Source organism: Meleagris gallopavo, chromosome Z (assembly GCF_905368555.1).
Source record: "Meleagris gallopavo chromosome Z, MGAL_WU_HG_1.1, whole genome shotgun sequence".
In the NCBI taxonomy this organism is placed as follows: Eukaryota; Metazoa; Chordata; class Aves; order Galliformes; family Phasianidae; genus Meleagris; species Meleagris gallopavo.
The window spans coordinates 41,107,721-41,120,317 of NC_139435.1; the positions used below are offsets into that span (position 1 = coordinate 41,107,721).

The 12,597-nt window shown below is 44.6% G+C and overlaps 1 protein-coding gene across 2 annotated transcripts in view; it reads left to right on the top strand.

Moving 5' to 3' along the window:
* Positions 1-8,864: 8,864 nt before the first annotated feature.
* DAPK1 (death associated protein kinase 1) overlaps positions 8,865-12,597 on the top strand; it is a 92,030-nt gene continuing 88,297 nt past the window's right edge. For both annotated transcript variants that reach the window (XM_085212899.1, XM_085212900.1), the window contains exons 1-2: positions 8,865-9,114; positions 9,273-9,419. In XM_085212899.1, the coding sequence (XP_085069025.1) occupies positions 9,358-9,419 (62 nt within the window). In that variant the 5' untranslated portion in view covers positions 8,865-9,114; positions 9,273-9,357. The remainder of the gene's footprint in view (positions 9,115-9,272; positions 9,420-12,597) is intronic.

Below are 12,597 nucleotides of genomic sequence, written 5' to 3' on the forward strand. Positions count from 1 at the left end.
TTGGTCCCAGAAGAACATAGAGCAAGTGATGGTATTAGTAGACATGCGTGCAGAAACCTTGGTTATTTATGGTGATCCAACTAAATTCCAGGGAGCTAAGAGGATGATTGGTGGGCTTTGGGGACAGACTATCCCTGTAACCCAGATATGGTTGAAGTTGGGGGTTGGGCATCTCCCACCCCAGTATTTATACTCAAGGTGTCTACTGCCCCAGTCCTGAAGTATCTACTGGGCATAGATATGCACATAGCCTGTATGGTTCCCCCACATGGCCAGTACAAAAGTCAGACAGCACATGGACAATGACAGTGAATTACAGAGAAATGAGTAAGGTCATGCCACTCATTCATACAGCCATACCCAATATTCCCTCCCTGATGGACACACCAAGTTGGAAGCTAGAAACCTACCACTGTGTCCTACACATGGCAAATGCATTCTTCAGTATTCTCATTCTTCATCACTGAAGAATTACAAGATCAGTTTGCATTTACATGGGGAGGCAGGCAGTGAACCTTTCAGGTTGTCCTTCAAGGGTATGTGCACTCACGTACGTATTGTCATAACTCAGTGGTGTGAGACCTAGCAGACTGGAATAATCCCAATAACATCAAACTGTACCATTATATTGATGATCTCATATTGATGTCTGACTCACTGGAGGCACTAGGAAAGGCAACAGACTTATTGACTACCTCTCCATAAGAGAAAGGGTGGGCTATAAACACACAGAAAGTGCAAGAACCAGGCCTGTCAACAAAATTCCTGGATGTAGTTTGGTTGGGAAAGACCTAAGTACCACCTAGTGTGATAACAGACAATGTTCAGATGTTCCCAGTCCCTACTGCGCTAAGGCAACCACAAGAATTTTGGGGTATATTGGGATATTAGTGTTCCTTCATACCCTGCTTAGTGCAGCTGCTGAGGCCTTTACAGTGACTCACAAAGAAAGGCCAAAAATGGGAGCAGGGAGAACAAAAAAAGAGGCCTTCCAGCAAGTCCATGTAACTCAGGATGGGTTTTGCTGGGGTCTACGGCAGCACGAGAATTCCGTTTGAACCCCAGTTGGGTTCTGATCTCAGGTTTGGCATGGAGCAGAAGAAAGGCACAGTATGATTGAAAAATAATTGGCTGACTACTCTTCATTACAGGCAGTAGAGCCAATAACCCAAACAGCTGAAATTCTAATTAAAATGACCTTGCAAATTCAGGGATGGGTGAAAGATCTGACTCACCTTCTAAGACACAAGTGGCCCAAGAACAGACAGTGGCACAGTGGGTTGCCTATCTCAGTCAGAGGAGTAGTCTGTCTTTGTCATCATTGGAAAAAGAGCTTCAGAAGAATCTGGAGCTACAGAAGGCCCAGTGACGTATCATAGTGATGCGCCAGAAGAGACAATAGTCGCTCCATCTGAGAAATATCCATTCCTGAAGATGCCTGATATATGGAGGTTTGCTGGGATGTGACAGTGTCCCCACTGCTGACACCTCCAGCCCTGGCGTGGCTCCGGTCTCAGCTGCTGTCAGGCAGCATGTACAAGTGTGACTTCTTAACAGCCATCACTATTACAGAGGCGATGTGAAGGACAACCAAAGCAACTGATATTTGTAAAGCATTTGTGGTCATTGAGTGAAAGCTTTTAGAGATATTTCATTATCCACATTAACTTTTTTTCCTTTATGTGTAGGTACTCTGAATTTTTCATTTGGTTCACGATTGGGATACTAGAGATTTTCTTAGAAAAGGAAAAGGAGGAAACGTGAAGGTAGGACAGCATGTGCTGCCTTGTGCATATTGTGCAAAAAGTCAATACAAAACCTATCATTTTACAACAGCAGTACTGACTACTTTTAATTTTAAGCATGTGCATCTAGATATCAGCATGTCATCCAAACTCAAGTTTTACTGTGCAGTGTGCTGTACTGTTACTGTACTGTGTGGACAACTGGATCTTCAATTTTCCTGTAGAGTTCATGAAATAGACTGAGAATGACTTGCAGAACAGGCTTTCTTGATTTCTTCTTTCCAGTGTAGGTTTATTCTTCACTAACAGAGTAAAAATTACCATAAAATTAAATAAATACTTTTTTATAATACATAATTATATAATGGATGGGTTTTGTTCTCGTAGGGAAGTAATCTGTTTGAGCCTGAAGTCAAAACTCCAAAACTCATGATACTTTAGGACAAATATTTTGTCTCCTAGATAATCTAATCCTATATGCAACACAGAGTTATGTTATTAAGAGCAATATTTTAACTAAATGCAACTACAAATTACACATTTTACCTTGCTGAAATTGCTTGTTAAGAAATCTTTGTCAAAATGTTTTGAGTAAACCTTTTCAGAAAGACATAGTTCTGGCAAAAATAAAATTTATCATTTGTGGATTTTCTACTAAGTAAATACACAATAGCACAAGTTTATGCGGAAGAATACTTGCAAAGAATTCTAAGCCAAATATATGTAATTTCTGGTTAGTTCTAATTGCGATTAGTTGCTATCCTTGGGTCATTTGGAAGACATTTTTGTAGCCTTAATTCAGCATCATGGAAAGACACAACTACCATGGATACAAGCCTTCCTTTTTCCACTGGCAGCTATTGTCAAGGGCATCATCACAGAGGGAGTGACATTCAGCTTTTGGACGACCTGAACCCCAGAGCGCTCTGTCAGGAGTCTGGTTCTGGACTTTTGTACAGGGAGATACTGACGTGCACTTAGACTCTCAAGTAGCTTAGATAATCTGCTACTTGCAGCTCAAGTCAGGCATTCAATTAATCGTCTTGTCAAGGAGCTGCTTTGCGGGGATGTATGTGATACAACCCCTTATGAATAAACACATGAATTAGCAGTTCCTAGATTAGCTGCAACTCTCTGGGGAGATGGAGCACATTTTTTTCTGTGAGGAACTTACATAAATACTTAGAAATTACAGGAGGCATTAATCTTTCCTGAGTGCTTCTGGAGGTGCAAATCCCATCATTGTAATTATGTTGTCATCTTTGTGGTTTTCAAAACACAGCAATGAGACAAATTATAAAAAAATTTAACAAAATCATATTTTATTGAGCAAATCACTAAGTAGCTATTATTGCAGCCTGTCCAGTTTACCCTGTGCCACTGACATGAGGGCAGTGACAGTGTTGAATACACAGAATCACAGAATGGCCTGGGTTGGTATCATGGTTTTACGTTTTTTGGTTTTCAGTATTCCACATCATAACATCAGGTAGTGCACTGGGAATTAAAGTGTTAATGCTCCAATTCCGGATACCTATTCCTCTAACATTTACGGAAGTCATGGGATCTGGCTCTTCCGGGTGAGGAAGTCTCTTACTGCCTTGCAGTGGGTGCTGGAGGGTGCTTTCCTAGCCGTTCCAAGCCTTTCAGGTTTGATTCAGCCTCAGGAACTCTCTCTCTCTCCTATCTTATTTGATTTATTAGTCTCAATTTCAATTAAATGGTATTATATTGTGTAATCTTGCATTCCGATATCATAGTTAGTAAAATAAGTTTTCCTCCATAGATCATTGCTGCATAAAACTATGACAGTTGGAAGGGACCTCAAATCTTCAATCCCCCTACCACAGGCAGGGCCACCAACTACTCCATTTAATACTAGACCAGATTGCCTAGAGCCCTATCCAACCTGGTCTTAAACACCTCCAGGGACAGGGCATCCACAGCCTCTCTGGGCAGCCTGTTCCAGCACCTCACCACTCTCTCTGTAAAGAACTTCCCCCTGACATCCAACCTAAATCTTCCCTCCCTCAACTTAAAACTATTTCCCCTTGTCTTGCTGTTATCTACCCTTTCAAAGAATTGACTCCGCTCCTGTTTATAGGCTCCCTTTAGGTATTGAATATATTATCTATATTAGTGAGGTCACCCTGCAGCCTTCTTTTCTCCAGACTGAACAAGCCCAGCTCCCTCAGCCTGTCTTCGTAGGGGAGGTGCTCCAGTTCCCTGATCATCTTTGTCACTCCCCTCTGGACCCTCTCCAACAAATCTGTCTTTCTTGTTTTGGGAGCTCCAGACCTGGGCACAGTACTCCAGATGGGGCCTCACAAGAGCAGGGTTGAGAGGGACAATCAACTCCCTGTCCCTGCTGGCCACCCTTTTTCTGATGGAGTCCAGGATACCATTTGCTTTCTGAGCTGCAAGAGCACACTACTGGCTCATGTTAAGTTTTATATCCATCAGAACCCCTAGGTCCTTCTCTACAGGGCTACTTTCAAGGGCTTCTCCTTCCAGTCTGTATAAATGCCTTGGACTCTTCTGGCGCAAGTGCAAGACCTTGCACTTTGCTGTGTGAACCTCATTAGGTTCACCTGGGTCCACCTTTCAAGTCTGTTGAGGTCCCTCTGAATAGCATTCCTTCCTTCCACCATGTCAACCACACCACTCAGCTTGGTATCGTCAGCAAACTTACTGAGGGTGCACTCAATTCCATCATTGATGTCATTGATAAAGATGTTAAAGAGGACCAGTCCCAAGACAGACCCCTGAGGGACGCCACTTGCTACCGGCCTCCACCTGTATATAGAGCCATTAATCACTACCCTCTGTCTGCGGCCTTTCAACCAGTTTCTTAAATTTAAAATTCCTTTCAACAAATTTCTTGATTTAAAATCCATCGAGTGGTCCACCCATCAAATCCACATCCCTCCAATTTGGAGATAAGGATGTGGTGGGGAACCATCTCAAAGGCCTTGCTCAATACTTCCTGATGAATCAATTCTTTTGTCAGCTACTTGCTTATATTTTTTTTTTCTTTTTCCACTATCTGTGACATTTGTAAAAGGAACATTTGGCATGTTTGGAGCTCCTTTTGTAATAGCAATGCTCTGGGTTTGCCCAATCTGAGTGTCTCAGTTATACAGAGCATACAAAATAGCAACTTCCTGGGGCTGACAGTGTACTTTGTGAAAAATGAAAATAGGTATGGGAAAACCTGTGAATCAGCACAGAAAACATCACAGGAAATTGCTTTTATAGTCGTGTCAGAAGCAAACACTGATCTCTTAAAAAGAAAGCCATATGCAAAAAAAATAAAAAATAAAAAATAAAAAATAGCCCTTCTAAGTGACTCACATCTTTCACTGTCAGTTCTATCTTAGATTATTAGGAGAGGCATCTTACCTGGATGATGGAAACAGACCAGCCAGTAATCTTGATAATATTTATTGTACAGCAATGTACTTAAAATACCTCCTTATCTGTTGTTGTTAGTGATATTTTTTTGTTTGGTTGTTTGTTTTTGTACTTGTTTCTGTTTGTTTGCTTGAATGTAGAAAAGGGTGCTAGATGGAGTGGAAAAGTGCCTGAGAAGTGCTGTGAATCAAGGCGCTTGCAAAAATATTGTAGCTTTCCTTTCACTAAACAGTGCTTGGACATACAAGGGCTCTCTACAAATTTGAATTGTTTGTAATATTTATTGAGAAAAAGAAAGCTTATTTTATACATAGCAAAATATATGCATACTAGTTGACACAGTAAACTGGCAGGCACAATCCAGTCCTTCGCAAATACACTTTTTGTTATAAATCTTTGTACCTAATCCTCGTTTATTTAAAGATAATCTTACCGGAGTCAGTTCCACTCCTGATTTACAGCAACATAAGCAAGGAGTTACTTTCACTTTATTAATTCTGTTAACAAACTGTGGCCTCAACATTGCCGAGTACAAGTGGACAATCACCTCCCTGGTCCTGCTGACTACATTGTTTCTGATACAAGCCAGGATGCCATTGGCTCTCTTGGCAATCTGGACACACTGCTGGCTCATGTTCAGCTTGCTGTCAACTGACACAGATCCTCTCCCTCTACACAGCTTTCCAGTCACTCTGCCTCAATCCTCTAGCGTTGTGGTTGTTGTGACCAAAATGTAAAATCCAGCACTCGGTTCTGTTGAACTTCATCCCATTGGCCTCAGCCCAGTTATCCAGCCTGTCCAGATCCCTCTGTCGGGCCTTCCTACTCCCTGGCAGATTGACACTTCCTCCCAGCTTGGTGTCATTTGCAAATTTGCTGAGGTTGCACTCAATCCCCTCATCCAGGTCATCAACAAAGAAAGAGAACAGGACAGGCCCCAGTACTAACCCCTGGGGAACATCACTCGTGACTGGTTACAGCAGTTGTAACTTTCTGGGCCTGGCCCTCCAGACAGTTCTTTATCCAGAAAAGAGTGTATCTGTTCAAGCCACAAGCTGCCAGCTTCTCCAGGAGAATACTGTGGGAGATAGAGTCAAGTCTTGCTAAAGCCAAGATAGACAACATTTCAAAGAGTCACAAAATTGTAGTGGTTTAAAGGGACCTCTAGAGATCGAGTCCAACCCCCCTGCCCAAGCAGACTCCCTACATCAGGTTGCATACGTAGGGGTCCAGATGGGTCTTCATTATCTCCAGAGAAGGAGACTCCACAACTTCCCTGGGCACCCTGTTCCAGTGCTCTGTCACCCTCACTGTGAGGAAGTTCTGTCGCATATTGGTGCAGAACTTCCTATGCTCAAGTTTATGGTCATTTCCCCTTCCCCTGTCCCTACAAACCACTGAAAAGAGGCTAGCTATATCCCTTTGTCTCCCACACTTTAGATATTTATAAACATTAATAAGATCCCCTCTCAGTCTTCTTTTCTCCAGGATAAACAGATCCAGGTCACTCAGCCTTTGCTCATAAGAGAGGTGCACCAGGCCCTTTATCATTTTTGTGGCCCTCCACTGAACTCTTTCCAGGAGAACCCCGTCTTTTCTTCATCAGGATCCCAGAACTGGATACAGTACTCCCGGTGAGGACTGACGAGGGCAGAGCAGAGGGGGAAGATCCCGCTTGACCTGCTGGCCACTCTTCTTTTAATGCATCTCAGGATCCCATGGCCCTCTTGGCCACCAGGGCACATAGCTTCACTGCCAACCTATTGTCCACCAGGACTTTCAGGTCCTTCTCCACAGAGCTCCTCTCCAGCAGGTCATCCCCCAACCTGCACTGATACATGCTGTTATCCCTTCCTGGTGCAAAACTCTAGCCCTCATCTGATTTCTTACTGCCTAGCTCTCCATCCTGTCCAGGTCCTGCTGAATGGCAGCACAGCCTTCTGGCATGTCAGCTACATTTCATCCAATGCAGTGTAAAACCTGACAGCATAAACTGCAATCAAAATTCTTAACTACATTTGTCAGCAATTTTACATTATTTTTCCCATTCATCACGTGCAATCCAACACCTGTCTCCAGAAGTAAAGAATAATGTTGAAGGTGCAGCTAGAAGGTTGGTCTTCTACCTAGACCAAGGACTGCAGTAGTCCTGCCAAGAGCATAGTATGTACACCCTCTGAAATGGCCTGCACCAAGTGCCACCTGTTAAGTATCCCCCTAAAGATGCAGAGATGGTGCTCTGAGTGGCAAATGTCTCCTTTGCACTCACACATGCCCTGGTATAGACCTGCCACTAGGCCCACATGCACCATGCAGAGCAGAGCTGGTGTGCTGCTGTTGCAACAGTGTTCAGACACAACTGTTTCTGCAAATGAAGGGCCTGAGTATGAATAAAATCCAGGCCTAGCCTCCCATACAGCTATTAAATAAATGAGACAAGCACTGTAAGCAATGCATTTTTTCTGCTGATGCTATGCATCTAGGTAATTTTCTCAGAAACAGTGCACTGATTCCACTGTGAGCACTTGTCTAAACCAACACTGAGTTTGCTTCACTTGGTGCAGGGCTGTGTTGCAAGGAACACCCTGAGCTGCATACACGAGCAGTGACGGTAGTGCAAAATACATGTGTGACAACAAGTGCTACTCCTGTGTGAGCCCAAGGCCAACACAAAAACAAGAAGAAAAGATGTGAAGATTAATCACCAAAAAACTCTTTGGCTGGCTGCAGCAATTGTCTTTGCATCCATCAAAGAAGAAATCTCCAAAACCAAAAGGAACTTCTGAACTTTTACCCAATGTTTGTCAAGATTCTTGAGCTGTGCAAACAACACCTCAAATGTGTGAGTCATGAAAGCCCATTAGAGACAAATGCATAGAAGATGGGATGTACACAGGTCTGCTCGCCTTGCTCCTGTATAACAGCAGTGCTACTCTGACTATTTCCATGTTGGTGGTGCAGTGCCTGCAGTGCAGTCCTTGGAGGCAACATGATGGAACTGCACCTCACAACCCCTATGCCTATGCCTCCATTTCATGGACAATGTTTGGGCCACAGAAAATTTTGACACTCATCCAAGCCCACATCATGACTTTCTCGGGAGATTTCAGGCCTTTGTCCACCTGGTGCTGAGCTTAGAGAAGGCTGGGCTCTCTCAAATGCTAAATGAGTGAGCGTGACAACACACGGCTGTGCTGAACTCTTCACCTCTGATGAGCAATCCTCTTTCTGAGAATCACAAAGCTCAGATGGGAACTGAAAGCTGCTCAGTGACCTGACGCCATGCACTCCCTCAGGGCTGAACAGTGCAGATGAAAGGAACACAGCAGCTATAAAGAAATGTATGCAGCTAAGTTCCAACCCAGCACTGGGCCATATGCTACAGAACAAGGCAGGCCAAAACCATGCAGCCACAGAGCGCAGGAAGCCAAGGAAGGACAAATGGGCAGCAAGCACGCAGCATAGCAGCAACAACGCGATGGGTTTCACGTGGCCCAGCGACACACCGCCCCACGCCGGGTGCAGCTCTCCAGCCAAGGCCACACGCCCGGCGCGGCGACAGCTTCCCCTGGAGATAGCGGGGTACAGAAGGGTCGCGGCCTGCGCCCCCCGCACAATGGCGGCTGCGCGTGCCCGCCGCCGACCCAGGGCGGCGCTACCGCCATCTCCCAGGGCCGGGCAAGTCGCGGCCGCCGCCCGCTCTCCTCGGCGGGGCCGGGGGCGGGGCGGCGGCACCTTCCCATTGGCGGAGGGGAGGCGGCCTTGTGCTGTGCTTGAGCCGGCCGGGAGCGGCCGCGTAGCGCTTGGGGCGCCGTGCGACAGAGGACGAGGAAGCAGGGGATCGAACGATCGCGCTCCGACCGACCGGTCGCGGGGAACGAGTGCTGCCGCCGGGAGGGTCCCAGCGAGACAGCAAGCAGGGAAACTCCTTCCCGCTTCGCCTCGCCGGGGTCAGGTGCGGGGAGGCCGGGGAGTGCCCAGCCGCTGCTGGGTAGCGGAATCGCGGTGGAATGTGACGGGCAGGCAGGCAGCGCCCCGGGGAAGGGGCGGGGGTCGCGGGAGTCGGGGGCGGTGCGGCCGAGGGCGGGCGTTCACATCCGCGCTCCTCCGCAGGGCGTAGGGCGGCCCCGGCGTGGCGGTGATGAGGGCGTGGAGCAGGGGCTGAAGGCGGCGGTCAGCGGTGTGGCGCGACGCTACCATGACGGTGTTCCGGCAGGAGAACCTGGAGGAGCACTATGAGACCGGCGAGGATCTCGGCAGGTGGGTGCAGGGCGGAGGCGGCGGGGACAGAAGTTCTCATTGTGCCGTTGTGGCGAGTCTGGGAGCGGCGGAAGCAGGGCCGGCAGTGGTGCTGGGGCGCGGTGGGCAACGGGCAGACCCGTTCCTTCGCCCTCCGTCTCAGACCCTCTCAGTTCGGCCGGCCGGGGTTCGTCGTCCTCCCCGCTTCTATAGGAGAGGGTTGCAGCATTTCGAGACGGCACAGGGCCGAATCTCTGTCTGGCGGTGATGTCAGTGATTGCAAAGCTCGGACTGTTTCACGTTACTGCAGGGCTGTGCCGAGGGCAGGGGATGCCCTGAGTGCCCCCGGGGGTGGTGGTCTGGTGGTGTCGGCCCGGCTTTGCGGTGCAGTGGGGCTCTGAGCTGTGGGACTGCGGATGAAAAGGAGCGGCATGTTGTCAGGGACATTTAAAGCAACAGCAACGTACTCGTTGTGCAGGCGCATGCAGAACCTTTTCCTACATCTCAGGTGTCTGTCGGACAGCCTTGTCGTACTGACTAGTTGGATATCGTGGTAGAATGATATGTGGTATACTGAACCATAAATTTCAGGTGTGTGCTCCGAATTCTTTATTTGGACTTGAAAAAGATTTTGGGAAGAATGTGTGATGTGTTCTGGAATTCAGTTTTTTAGCTTCTGTACTACTGAAACTGTCACCATGCTTGTGCTTACAGACATTGGTACGTGATGTATTTTACAGGAGAAAATAAAGACAGAATCAGAAATTATATATAGTGTTTTCTTAAAATTCTTCACAGAGAAAACGGTTCCAGCCTGCTAGTTGTGGAAATGCTGAGCTTGATATAAGCCCTCATGTAATCATTTTAGAGGGAAAGTGTCAATGCGACCCTTGGTCACCAACACCTGTTTGTGATAAAGAGCTGGTTCCTTAACAATGCTCACATGCAGAAGAGTTCCGTTGCATTCACATAGGCAGCATGTAAAAATATGAGAATTTTCCTGTACAAGCATGCTTCAGAAGTCTCATGTTAACTCCAGAATGTAGCACTGAAGATGGGGAATTTCATTTTTGAAACGTGGGGAAGTGCAAATACTGATGTTACATAGTATTTAAGAAAAAAAAAAAAGCAAGTGGAGTTTTTTAAATTATCTGAATATCATGTAATAAAGTTCAGTAAAAAACAAAAATTGTTGTGTTAATGTGATGAGTTAGAAACAAGGTGTTGCAGTACCAAGGCTGGTTTTGCTTTTCTCCGTTTTAGTGGTTTATAACTTTGGCATGCAGTTTAAACCTATAACATTAAAGAATTTAAATGAATTAGTTAAACTTTGTTTCTCCTTAAAGTAAATGTAACAAAGAACCTTGCTGATTTTTAGTGACTATTGTGAGATAATGCTGATTATAAACATAACCAGATGTGTGGGTTTCACTTTAAAAATAAAAGGGCTGAAGGAGTTTACCTCAGTACCACTCTGAGAAATGCACATCATTCCATAGCTAAGTGCTGCCATAAAATAGTAGGGGTAAAGAAATCTCAGCGTAGTTGTTGAACAGTTTAGTTCACTGATGCTTTTAACTTGTTTTTGAACTTAAGCTTTGAGGGTTGCTTGAAGTATTCTTGTAAATCCTATTTCTTTCTCTTGCTTAATTCCCCCTTAGGCTCATCACCTTATATTTGCATATAAATATACTTGCAAATATCAACCCTGAGTGAGGCTTAAAACTAAAGGATCAAGTGACTATTAAAAGCATCTGTGACTTTAAAAATTTTTTGTATTTATGTGAGAACCTGAGTCATGATCTAAGATTTGGCTAAGCACTGATGAAAGGTTTGTTTTTTTTGTTTTTTTTTTTCTAAATCAGCCTGTTTTTCCCTTGTTAGGGATGAATTCATTTGTTTCCACTTAGCAGCAGCGGTGAAACAAAGAAGTAGGTAAGCAAACAGATTAGTGTTGGGTTATTTTGTTGGGTTTTTTTGTTTGTTTGTTTTTGTTTTTGTTGTTTTTTTTTTTTCCCATTAAGGAGTATTTTCACATATGGGTCCTGAAGCTCCTAGAACCACCTGCCTTTTGAGAATGCTTAGTGAAGATGCAAATACTTTGGTATCTTAATGTTTTCACTATTTTTTCTTGCAATATATTTTGCTATCTCTATTGCCTTGCAATACTTCTGCAAGCAACTAGAATAAAAAGTAGCTTTGCTGTTCTAGCAAAGGCCTCTTAAAGAAAATACGTGGATTGTGTAAATGAAATTTCTGATCAAAGCTAATTAAGAAGGTTTTAAATACTGCTTGCGCAAAACCTGCAGGTGGCTGAAACAAGGGGAAGAGATAATGGCACGCCTTGGCTGAAAAAATGCACTTCTCAGTTTTATGTTATTTCTCAGTGGCATTGCAAAAGTAGTAAACAATCATTCTCTTGCTAAAGTGTTATGAGTTTTAGTCAGTTCTTTGGTTTGTTTTGATTTATAGTTACAGAAAATAAGAGAAAAAGAGTTCAGAATTGTGAATACTTGTGGGGTCATTCACTTTTTTTCATCTTGCCTCTACATTAATTGTGCAGATAGCTTTGTGATTGTTGAAGTAGATTTACTACTTTTGTCATGTTTAGCTTTTGGACTGAGTATCCTGAGACTTGCCAACCAAATGCTGTCTTCAGGATGGAACATCATATGTGGAGGCTGTACTCTTGACTATTGTATGTGTTGTTCTGTGTACACTTTTTTGCATCTTACAGATTTAGTGGTATGTATCAGTGTATTAGCCTGGTGTAAGTTATTGTGTTAAATAATCATCTAGCCATGACGTTACAGAGAATGTCGGAGGTTCTGATCCTGCTGGGTTAGAGATGATCATGAAAGGGCAACAAATTTGCTAAAGCGGGTTTATTCATTTTAATTCTGCTGCAGTTGCAAGCCATCTGACTGTGCATTTTAAATACCCTGCTGCAGTGCATCTGCTTCAGTTTGCCCAAAAGAGGGGAATTAAAGATCATCAGTATTAAAAACCGTACTGTGGGGAGGACGTAAGGATAGACTTGAAACCAGATCAGACTAATAAAAATGAGTTTTCTTACTCTTCTATGATTGACTTTGCCCAGAAGCAGTTGCTGTGCGAAATGGTGCATTGCTCAGGAAATTATTGGGAGTGGTATCCAAGCAAAGCTACTCTGTGTACATCATGTTTGTTTATATGAATT